Below are 12,233 nucleotides of genomic sequence, written 5' to 3' on the forward strand. Positions count from 1 at the left end.
GCTGGTTGGTTGCAAGCCTATTGGTGGGGCTAGTGACTGCTGTCACCCCCTGCGTCATCACAGGGCCAGAGAGAGTGCTGGGGAAATGTTCAGGCTGGTAGGAATTGTGTAAAGCTGAAGGGCAGCGGGAGACAGGTCATTTACATATTTATTTCAGCCCAGTTATTGGTTTGCCAAGGGGATGGGTTATAAATGGTGCCCCCAGATACCTAGTCAGGGGCAGGATACGTCACATGTGCTGAGAAATGTGGACCACGGGAATGAGTAAACATCACCAGTTTGACTCATGCAGGTCAGTGCCCCGCACACCCAAATTGAATAATCAGCCCACTTACTGGAACTTGACCACCATGGGGAATTTCCACTGCACATTTACTACTTACCCTGTGTTTACCAAAAGCATAGTCCTGATGGCCAACAGGGAAGAAGCCTGGGTTCCTACAGTGTGAGGGTCAGTCATATCCCAGGGCCCCAGTGCTAAGGGAGGCAGGACCATCAACCTATGAGAGGCCAGGGGCTGTGTTCAGGCAGCGATAGGGCTGAGGTGCATTGTGCCGAGCCATTTCATAGAGGGGTTCTGCTGATTTCTGTCCTCTTACCCTTGCTAGGTTTCTAACAGAAAACTACATCAGTCAGTCCCTCATGGTTCTTAGCCACAAGCCCTTTGTCCAGAAGATCCTCTCTCTAGACCTCCAGGAACCGTATATTCAATGATTATGTTATCTTCACATAACTGATCTTTAACCTCTAAGTTGCCACTTACATAGCATCTGCATAATTGGTCTCATTTCTGAAGCTCCTGTTTTGGGTAACCTACATATTTCCACGTGAAGCAAGGAATAGTTCTGGAAGACAGGAGTAACACAGAGTGTCAGTCCTGACTGCAGAAGAGCAGGGATGTCCTCCTCCTTATTGCATTCCTCACTCCCCTCTTAGACAGTGGGCGCCACCAGAGTGGCCAAGGGCTGTGATAACGACTATACCAGAGATTTGGATGGGGCCACGGAGTCACTAAGTAGGGAGGAGTCGGCTGGATGTGGAAAGGCAAGCGAAGACTCCCTGAAGGAGGGGAAGTTTTATGGAGCCTGTGAGGAGGAGTTAGGTTTCTGCAGCAGAAGTGAAAGGAAGTGAACGCATTTGAGCACAGTCAGCAGGAATAGTGTGTACAGGGCTGGGAAGCGTGATGTGACTGTTCTGTGAGCTCTGAAATGTGGGTGCAGCCACTGGCTTGGCACCTAACTTTGACAAGATGCTCCATTTGCTGAGTGAATCTTCTTATCTTCATATATGGAATGGAGACATGTATTCCTGCCCTACTTCTCATTTTCTCATTGGGTCAGTATAAAAGTTGAATATGTTATGAGTAAAAAAGCTGTTTGAAAAAAGGTTAATGAGAGGTGGTATCACTTATGAACCTGTTTCTCTCTCTTGTTTACAGACTTGCAATCCACTCCATTATAATTCTCCCACTGATATATTTCATAATTGTAAGAAAGAACCCTTTCCGATTCGCCATGGGGATGGCCCAGGCTCTCCTGACGGCCCTCATGATCTCTTCCAGGTAACCAGAAGGGGGCATCGAGAAATTGTTTCTGGGCCACGCCTATCAACTCCCACCACAGTCGATGAAGCACTGACTGTAGCGTGTGGATGCTGTAGCTGCCTTGAATTCAAGAAACAATGTCCATATTCTCTTCCCATGTCCTTGAACGTATTTCTTCACCCTGTTGGATTTGTCCTGCCCTCCTGGCATGGCCTGCAGCCCGGGAAGGGTTATGCTGCAACTTGGAGCAATGGCAGCCGTAGCACCTTTTGATTTCTGAGCCTGCCAGAAGTGCCAGCATGCTTTGGTCTCTGGGGTTAGTTTTGGGGATAGGAGTGTCTCCTCAGGCAGGGACTGAGGACCTGCATTTCTAAGCCGTAAGTTCCTTGTCTTTTTACCACACAGTTCGGCAACACTGCCTGTCACGTTCCGCTGTGCTGAAGAAAAGAACAAAGTGGACAAAAGGATCACCAGATTCATGTTGCCCATTGGTGCTACCATCAACATGGACGGGACTGCCCTCTATGAAGCGGTGGCAGCTGTGTTCATTGCACAGCTGAATGGCTTGGACCTGGGCATCGGGCAGATCATCACTGTCAGGTGAGGCCTGGGGTCACACGCACTTCCATCACCGTTACTAGAATTGCCTCTAGCAAAAGTCACCCGTGAAGGAACATCACAAGTGATCCAGTGGTGGAGTGATGTTCTTAGTCTACAAAGTCTCTTCCCAGGACTAAACACAGCTAAAGGCATTTGGGGTTTTTTTGGTTTTTTATTTTTTATTTAATTCTTATTCAAGTACAGTTTTCTGTTTTATATTCCCTGCCCTGCCCACCCCCAGTGCTCCCCACCTCCCTCCCATTTCTGCCCCCCACCTTAATTATTGTCCATGTGTCCTTTATACTTATTCATGTGAGTCCCTCCCCTTTTCCCCTATGATTCTCTCCCCTCTCCTCTCTGGACCCTGTCCTAAAGGCATTTGAAATGCCTTTAAAACACCCAGGTGGACATAGGCAGTGAGCAGTGAGGTCTTAACTGTAGATACAGAAGCCAGAGTCCTCGGCCTGATAGTCAGTCATCTGTTTGAATATGAGTTTTACCATGATTTGCTGTGGACTCGGCCAAGTTTCTTGAATTCTCTAAGTTTGTTTCTCACCCATAAAATGAAGATAACCATAATACCAACATTTTATCCAAGAAGTGATAATTAAGTTACATGATGCGTATAAAATGCTTAGGATGATGCCTCCATGGTGAGCACTCAGTGAATGTTCAGAATGGATGACATTCCTTAGGGAGAGTCCACGCAGTGGAGAACAGGACCAAAGACTGAACCCTGGACAATCCTAACCTGAGAGGCAGGCAGGGAGGGAAGAACCCAAGAAGAAGAATGACAAGGAGAGAAAGTTAGGAAGAGGGCCATGAAACCACGGTGTCACTGAAACCCAGAAAAGAGAGATTTTCAAGGAAGAAATGGTCACTGGAGCCAAATACTGCAGAGAATACTGCAAATGGAGACCGAAATTGTCTTCTCAAGTCGATGGTGAAAATGTCATTAGTGACGTTGTGAGAGCTGTTCGTCTGGAGCAGCTCTGTTCAGCACGGTGGCTGTGAGCTACACACACGAATTGGGTGGAGCAGACACAGAAGGTTCCGTTGCTGCAGAAATAGGTGCCGGCGTTATAGGTCCTGTCACTGTAGAATGTTCTGCTGGTCAGCGCAGCTTCGGAGTGTGGGTTGCGATTAGAGTGCATCAGAGACTTCAGTTTAGAGTGGAAGATTATGACTAAACGGGGTCCCTGAACCTACTCAAGGATGACCTGAACATGTCAGAGTTAATTCACTCTTGCGTCCCCAGCACTTGGCATAGGCATAAGTTCCAGGCATAAAATAAGTTCTAACAGTACAGTACATCTTTAAATCTTCCCCAACCCCAGGTCATAAAGTATTTATTGAAGTTTTCTTGAAATTAGCTGAAGTACAAACTAGGCCATCTGGCTCATCCGCTGGGCAGCTCTGTGGAGGCCGCACGAGCTGTGGAGAAGTGTCCGTGGCTAAGGGAGCCCCTGCCACAGCCACTGTGGTTCCAGCAGTTGCTACTTTTAGACTCCCAAATGCCTTTCCCACCTCCCTCACCTCGGGCTGTGGAATCCTGGCTGCACTGCGCTGATTTCCAAGGAGTGGTTGTATGAGATGCCAGTGTTTTGGGTACTTGCCACCTTGTGATGAATTCCCTCCCTCTGCCTCAGTCATAAGTTTCCTATATCTCTCTAACCTTTAAAAAAGAAAAAAACCTGCTGGAGGAATGAACTTGGGGCCTTGAGGCTAAATAATTCACATAAAAACCTCCTCCCTGCTCTGGTATATCCTTCTATCTGACTTGGCTGGTAACTGCTGGCCCCGAGCCAGTTAGATCTGCAAGGTCCAGAGTAATCCCTGACTTAAAGTAAAACATCCTCTCTGGCTCGACCAGGAGATAATGAATTAGTGAATGTTATTTTTAATTGTACAAGTTACTGTTGTGGTTGGTGGTTAAAGAGATTTTTGGGCCTATAGTTTATTTCTTTATGTGGCCCTGTTGGACTGGACATCAAAGAAATACAGGCATTGTCCACCCAAAACATACTCTTTTGTGATTTTTTTGTAGCATTCATTTACCAAAGGTTACAACTGACTGAAACTAGGATACATTTTCTTATAATGAAAGCTAATGATAACATTTGGGGCCCAGAAAGAACTTGAGGGGAAAGGTAGCAGTAATAGTACTAGTAGTTGCTTTTGTGGCAGTGTTACCAAATGGACCCCCCTTCTGGGGTCCCCCTGTACTAGGTTCGCCTTGCCTGCCACCAGGGAATCACATCTCTGAATGTCAGAGATTGGTGAAAAGGAAAGGAAGTATTTATTCAAAAAGTTATACAGACTTAGAGTAATGACTTAATGTCCTCATTAAAACCCTAAAGTCCCTTAAAACACCCCCCCCAAAAGTCCCTTAAAACACCCACAGACACACAGTCCTTCCTTCCCCCCTTGCCCAGTCCAGGGAACCATCTCAGGAAAAGCAATAGAAGTCTGTGGCTCAGGCAGCCCCCAGTTCTTCCCAGTAATCCCTGCTGTGTTGCCGGGATCTCCAGTTCTTAATCCAAACCCATGTGACACCTTCTCCTGGCCCACCAGCAAGAGTCCTTTTGCCCCTTTCCTTCCCGCAGTGTCTCTCCTGCATTCTTCCAAACTGCTTAGAGAGAGCTCTATGTCACTGCTATATATTGCTTTTCCACTTCCTAGGCTGTGTGGCAAAGGGAGCCCCAAAGCCACCTGGTTCCAAACCACGCCGAACCTGCATGGTTCCCTCTCTTGCCAAAGCTGTGTGGGGCCCCCTCGTATGGCTGTTGTGCCTGGGTTTAAATCCCAATGCCTGTCTTCCTCTGCAGCCCCATTTCTGACTCCTCCCACAGTCAGCTACACCTGCCAGCATTCCCATATTTTTCCAGCTTTCCTGGCCTTCCATAGAAAGTCTGGGTAGGCACGGCCTCGTGGCTTGGACTGAACCATCTCCAAGCTCTCAACAGGTGCTGTAACCAAGGGGGAGTTGCCTCCCAGTTACATCCTGGGTGGAAGTCACTCCCATCTCTCTGGCTCAAAACACAACCGCAGCCATTTAACATATCTATAAAACCAGTTAAAGGTCATAGATGTGTTAAATGACCATGCCAGAGGTTAGCGGCAAAGCTGTGGCTGTACGTAATAGCTCTGCGTGGCCCTGTTCCATGTGTCCCATCCCCCAGTTCAGACTGTGGGGCTGAGGACATCTTATATTTTTAGTATTTCTCGGACACCCTGAGTTCTGTACCCCATTACAAACCTCTCTTTTGGGGAGGCCCTGGCTGCACCCTGTTACAGTAGTAGTAATAATACTAGCAGCAGTGGTCATAGAATAGCAGCCACTGCTGAAGTAGCAGAAATGGTGTCAGTTTTTAAGCATCTACTATATCCAGGTGCTGCACTAGGTGCTTTACATGTATTGCCTCACTGAGTCTTCACAGCAGCCCCGCAAAGGAAACACATCACTTACATCTAACAGGTGGGAAAGAGATTCAGAGAAGTACTTGCCTAAGGACATGGTGTCAGTAAAATTTCTTCCCTTATCTGAAGATTTATACTTCAGACCAAAGCCAGTTAAATAGCTGAAGTTTAGTAAGCCAGGTCATGGTCAAAAGCAGAGTTTTGACTAAAGCAATTTTAAGTTCCAAGCACAGCCTCAGGTTTATAAGGACCACATCGTTAACATTGATGTGTTGTGGGTTCTGAGAGGGATCTGTGGACATGGGTACATATTACTTCTGACACAGAAAACCCTCAATGCATTCAGTTTAAATTTTTTCAACAAGCATTGAAATAAACTCAGGGTTAACAAATACATAAGTCAAATCAGATCTAAAGGATTATGCAGACCTGAAATGTTGAGAGGAATTGGAACACCCCAAAAATCTCTAATTTACTGGAAGTTGGGTGGTGACAACCACTGAGGAAAGATATACTTATCAAGGAACTCTGGCCTGAGTTTAACCATACCCTCAAACACCGCCTGTGACCAATTGCTAGGCAGATGAATGGGCAATAGACTCAGCTTCATAAGAACTCTGAGGCTTTATGAGGACTTTTCAAGGCATGGTCAGCCCTTGTTTCCTCCAACATGACCAGATTTAAGTAAAGAAGTTGGTGATGAAAAACTATACATTCCAAAGGGAAAAATTCCCAGTGCCATGTTTTATCTGCCCAAGAGGGATCTTTTTAAATACGTAGTAATGAATTTCACATGGCTGCCTCACCTAGATTCCACATCTATCTTTCTTTTGCACAAAGTGAATCCACTGGCAAAACGGAGCAGTCAGGAGTAAAGGCTTACACCTTGGACAGGAGTCATAGCTATTTCTCAATGCACTGCCCAAAAGGGCATCTCCCAGAGAGAGAAAGAGTTTTGTAATGTCAAAAAGGTGAGTAAAATCTGCTTGAACGCTTCCAGTTTTGCCTTCACCTAAAATGCCCTTCCACTATCCCTCTGACCTTCAAGGCAACATAGATTCCTGGCTCGTATTACATGCTCATTAAATGATTGGGTAAGTGGATGGGATAAGGGAGAAAGAATTCAGGTAGGGAGGTAGCTGTCACTTGTTTGGATGAATGGGTAGATAAAGCCTTCCATAAACACCCCAGTTGGTAAACTCTGTCTTCTTCCTAAATCTCTCTCTCGCTCACTTTTTTGTGCACCACTCACGCAGTCCTTGCATTCGAGTGATTTGCCGTATCTCCCCTGGACGAAGATCATGCTCCCCTCAGTTTCTCCCTGCCCTCTAATGAGGCAGAGCTGGCACTCAGCAGATAACAGCTTCTGGCTGGCTAATTTGGGGACACAGCAGGAACAGCCATTGGGACTAACCGAAAACCATTGGAAGAAGTGGGTGTCTAACTCCTTTCATGCTGTTGTGTTCTGGCTACAGCGTCACAGCCACAGCTGCCAGCATCGGAGCTGCTGGTGTGCCCCAGGCCGGCCTGGTGACCATGGTGATCGTGCTGAGCGCCGTGGGCCTGCCCACTGAGGATGTCACCCTGATCATTGCTGTCGACTGGTTCCTGTGAGTTGGAATAAATGCGCTGCTGCTGCTGCCGGATGGGGAGGCGGGCTTCCCAGCCGCCATGTGGAATCTGCAGTCTGTCATCATTCTCTCCTCAGATTGCCTAATGAGCCATCTGTTGCTGCTTTAATTTCCCTCTGACCAGGCCATCTGATAACATGCTTAAAAATTAATTCCTCATAACTTTAAGCAGTGATTTTAAAAAGCCAGTGCCCTGTACTAGTCATTATACCTGGTAATGCTCAAGATTAGGAGTTGGGTATTAGATGAAATAAACACAAACTAATAAAGTGAAGAAGCCAGGAATGGCTCCGGCTAGTGTGGCTCAGGTGGATGGAGTGTTGTCCCATAACCAAAAGGTTGTGGATTCAGGTCAGGCCACACATCTAGGTTGCAGGTATGATCTCTGGTCCAGGTGTGTGTGACCCCTGGTCCAGCAGGGTGTGGGAGGCAACCAGTTGATGCTTCTCTCTCCCCCCCCCTCCTTTTCTCTCTAAAAGCAATGAAAAAATGTCTTCCAGTAAGGATTACAGATTTTTCCCTTTTTAAAAAAATGCAACTAGGGAAGGCACCAGACATTCCAAACCCCATAGGCTACCCTAGCCTATCTTAGCTGTAGGTCAGAACCACCTGGTTCAAAATCACCCTATCTTCCCAAGCATCAGACCATCAGGGGCAGCAGTGTGAGCAGAGGCTTTGCAGTAGGACTGACTTGGGTTTGAATCTCCATTCGGTGTCTTCTTACTGGCTTTTGACCTTGAGTAAGTTCTTTAACCTCTCTGAGATCCAGTTGCATTATCTGTAAGATGGGTAGGATTCTGTCTATCTCATTGGGTTGGTGTAAGGACTAAGTCAGCTAATATAGAATGGTGTCTGGCAGACAGTATATGCTCAATAAAAGGCAAGTCTTGTTAAAACTAGAGTGGGTAAGACCATTCAGGCCTCAACCAATTCCAATTCATTCATTCTCTCTCTCTCTCTCTCTCTCTCTCTCTCTCTCTCTCTCTCACACACACACACACCTGAGGAACACAGCAGAGCAGCTGTGATATGTTCAGGGTAAGAGTAAGAATATGCCTTTTGTTACCCCCAAGGTGAAAGTTGGAATGAGCCTGATTCCCAGCTCTCTCCTTGGTTGACACCCACGTTGTGCATTGGTCTTCCAGCCTCTAGGTCTGGCTTTGTCCCCTGGCCATCAGGGGAAGTGTAGGTCTTTAGTGAGCCTTCACTCAGAACCAGCCCAAGCTTACTGAGGAGTCCAGGGCTGTGTAGTTTGCAAGTGGCTGCTGAGATGGAGGAAAGGGGAACAGAAACATTCCACATGGTTTGAGGATCAAATCTTCTTCAAAGACTTTAAGGACTTCAGAAAGCAGAAGCTCCTGAACCTGGGAGGCTGTGCCATGCGGGGCCCTCTTAGTAGCTGGTTGGTTCTACAAGGTCCTTTCTTGCAAAGGTGCCCTACCATTGAGACATATGCTTCAGTTTTTTCTTTCTGATGGAGAAGGGCATCCAGAATGCACATGGGTAAGCACTGTTGACCTTTTCTGCCCTGCAGGTGTAGTTTCCACAAGAATGTTCATGCACATAGTTCCTACCAACTATACTCCAGCAACCTCTCACCAGTGTGCCTTCTTTACCCACACAACTTCCTGCCTTCAGCTTCTTCTCCACACCCTCTGGGAGTTAAGATTAACTGGGGGTGCCTCGAGGAGAAAGCCATTCCCAGGCAAACCTGTGTTTTCTGACCCTGCTCTGTGGCATCTCTGCTGGCTCATTTATGGAGTGGCCTAGTGTGGTGAGGAAACGAGTACACCAGGGACACACACGTGGCACATACGCCACCCACAAAACATCCCAGTTCTCTCGCCTGAGCCAGAAGAGCTCCTGGAAATGCCCACAAGTCAGGGGTTGGAAGTGACAGATTGACTGAATGTATTTACTCATTTTTATTGAATTTATTGAATTTATTGGTGTAACATTGGTTAATTGTATAGGTTTCAGGGAGTACAGACTTACTAAATTTTGACTCTTCCTCAGCTCCCCCCAGATAATCTGTGAATACTATTCCCATTTCTTTGGGAATAAAAGAGGGAATTTAGGGGTATTAGTGCCGAATTTATGGGAGTCACTGTGACTTACTGGGAGCTCAGGCATGGGTGCGGGGGGGGGGGGGGTNGGGAGCTCAGGCATGGGTGGGGGGGGGGGGGGGGTTGCTCATTCTGTCCCTTTGTGAACCACTGTCTGCCCCAGGCCTGTGCGGAGAGCAGCCTTTGGTCAGCCAGCCGGGAGACCGCACTGTCTGCATTTGCTTAACTTACAACTTCAGGTCCTTTCTTCTCTCCAGCGGTGAAGGAAAATGAAATCTGGGTCCCCTGTCTGACTTACCCTCTGCCTCCCCCAGGGACCGGTTCAGGACCATGGTGAACGTCCTCGGAGATACATTCGGGACAGGCATCGTGGAGAAGCTGTCCAAGAAGGAGCTGGAGCAGATGAGCGTTTCATCTGAAGTCAACTTCGTGAACCCCTTTGCTGTGGAAACCACGACACTCAATAATGAAGACTCAGACACCAAGAAGTCCTATGTCAACGGAGGTTTTGCCATAGACAAATCTGACACCGTCTCGTTCACCCAGACCTCACAGTTCTAGAGCCCTGGGCTTCAGATGACTGGGAATGATGAAGGACATCTCTTAGCAATTTCAAACATTGAGGGAAAGAAAAACAATTGTACATTTGACCTGATATTACAGACCTCAGATTATTTTCTATATTTGGACTCAGAGCTTTTGCTCTCCAGGTTCTGGGACTTGGGGGTGGGGTAAGATAAAAGGAAACTGATTAAAAGGAAAGCTGTATTATTTAGAGTTGTAAAATTCTATGATAAAGTTCGGAAGCATGTAACATAGCAGCTGTTGGAAGTAGGTAATGGATGTGAAAAAGAAATTGGTTTCTCATGCACAGACCAGTGTTTAGGGCTTTTAAAAAAATACTCTGTCACTGATTACAAATTTTTACTCAGGCTTTGTATTGGCATGGAATTCCTGTGACATCTCACGTTTTTATAAATTACAATGCATCTCAACCACCCCCTCCCCCAGTTAATGTGCCAAATTGTCCATTTCGAACTCATCTCTGGCCAATTTCAAAGACACTGCTTTGAAAGAAAACAGACCAACACAGTTCTGCAACAGCAGTTGTGAGGTGGGCATCGGGTCTGGGAGGAAGGGAGGTTCTCTTGTCAATGTACTGTACGGGACACTGGCAACTACTACCCAGTGTTCAGTATTGAGCTAGGTATATATGTGTGTAAATACTATTTTCATATAATTTGTCCGACAGAGATCAGAATCGAACTGTCAATGTGAAATAAAGAGCTCTCCTTATACTTGAATAATGATGATTCCAGTCCAGATCTGCTTTGGGGCTTGTCAGACTCCTCTCTTGGGAGCACTGGCGAGTAAGGGTGGCGTTCGGCCGTTTCACGTCTAGGAGTCTGCCCCAAAGCACAGACATATCAGGCTGATACCCTGAGGTGGCACAGCCGTTCATTACAACTTCCAAATTCTGCTGGAAGGGAATCCACATCAGCTCTGTATAAGATTATACACAAAGGGGTCACTCACATAAGGCTGGGTGTGTCTGTATCCAACTAGAAGGCTTCATTCTACCAAAGTCAGTCAGACCTACTTAAAAATGACAGTACTTTGCCCTTTTGTACCCATTAGGGCCCATGCAACAGTGGCACGCTTACCAGCTAAGTTGTATTTTAATACCGATTTGAGAGGTTGATCAAGCCACACTGACCAGAACAGCACTATCCCACCCTGATTCTTGCAGGGTACATCCCACAACCTGAAACCCTGGGCTCAGCAGTTCAGGAAAACTCATTTGTATGTCACTTGTCTCCTCCTCCAGGGAGGCCTGTTCTGACTGGTAGTCTGGTAATCTTGGCCCAGCTTATTAAAATCATCCTTTGTCATTCTCTTGCTAATTTATGAAATCTTATTAAGGTCTGTGCTTCAGCTCACATCTTGTAAATAATGCTTAACATAAACTTGTGTTTCCATTGAGATCCAAAATACTTGTGCTTCTGCAGTGTTGAGTAGCCCATGTAAGCCTGTACTTTCCTATTTAAAAAACCAGAAATTGTGCCAAAGACCATGGAAAAGTCAATAAATGCTCAGTATTGACCACTTGTACCAGAAATTGTAAGAGAATGATACTGGATTGACATGTAAACATCATAAATAAGAACCAGTAATTGAATGTGAGTTTTAAAATGCAAAGACTGGTGTTGTTTATGGATAGTCAATCTAAGTATAATGTGGTTAATCAGTAATTTGTCTTGGGCCAAACAGTCTACCCTGCTGCACGGTTCTCCGATTCGAGGCACTGGAGTTGGCAGAGTGGTTCCCAAACTGCAGGTCATCCTCATTTTGGAGTCAGTTTGTAACTGACCTCTTCACACACTGTGCTGTTCACTCGTCAAAGAGAATATTCCATTTCAGTCTCAATAAACATCGTTCTTCCTTCCCTGCCTTTTTCTATCTGTTCTTTACTTCACCTAGGCGGACATGGGAAGGTGGAGGCGTGGTCAGTTAGTACAGACAGTACATAGGTTATCATTTCCAAAACTGTATTTATGCTCCAAAATTAAAAAGCAGGGCTTGAGGGAAAGTAATCTTAATTCTTCATATCCATCAGTGGGGATTAAAAGGTTGAAATTCAGTGTCATTATGAACAGCTTGCCCATACTTTGACTACGATGAAGAGGAAGGTAGGTTTGGTTGGAAATTACAGTGGGCGAAAGCCGCCGTATCGATGGTGACTTGGTTTCCCCGGAGGATTGACCCTGCCATCTGAGATGTCACTGCACACTATGAGTGGCTGTATTCAGAGAGCTCTTTGAAGGGTGGCACGGTCCCGCCTGGAGCCTCAGTCATGTCGGGGTTCCGCAAGGGGACCTGCTAGTGAGTGGGAGACAAGGGAACGGCAGGTCTCTCTGCCCCACTGAGACAGTCGGTGTCTCATAAAAATGCATATCACTTCCTGGCAAACTA

General features: G+C 46.4%; 1 protein-coding gene across 1 annotated transcript in view; it reads left to right on the forward strand.

Annotated features, from left to right (window-relative positions):
• SLC1A1 (solute carrier family 1 member 1) overlaps nt 1-11,706 on the forward strand; it is a 74,311-nt gene extending 62,605 nt beyond the window's left edge. The window contains exons 9-12 of the mRNA XM_037061761.1: nt 1,439-1,561; nt 1,949-2,143; nt 7,039-7,173; nt 9,575-11,706. Of these exons, the coding sequence (XP_036917656.1) occupies nt 1,439-1,561; nt 1,949-2,143; nt 7,039-7,173; nt 9,575-9,821 (700 nt within the window). The 3' untranslated portion in view covers nt 9,822-11,706. The remainder of the gene's footprint in view (nt 1-1,438; nt 1,562-1,948; nt 2,144-7,038; nt 7,174-9,574) is intronic.
• Nucleotides 11,707-12,233: the final 527 nt, after the last annotated feature.

The sequence above is a fragment of the Sturnira hondurensis genome, unplaced genomic scaffold (assembly GCF_014824575.4).
Source record: "Sturnira hondurensis isolate 20B ecotype Veracruz unplaced genomic scaffold, ASM1482457v3 Scaffold0013515, whole genome shotgun sequence".
NCBI lineage: Eukaryota > Metazoa > Chordata > Mammalia > Chiroptera > Phyllostomidae > Sturnira > Sturnira hondurensis.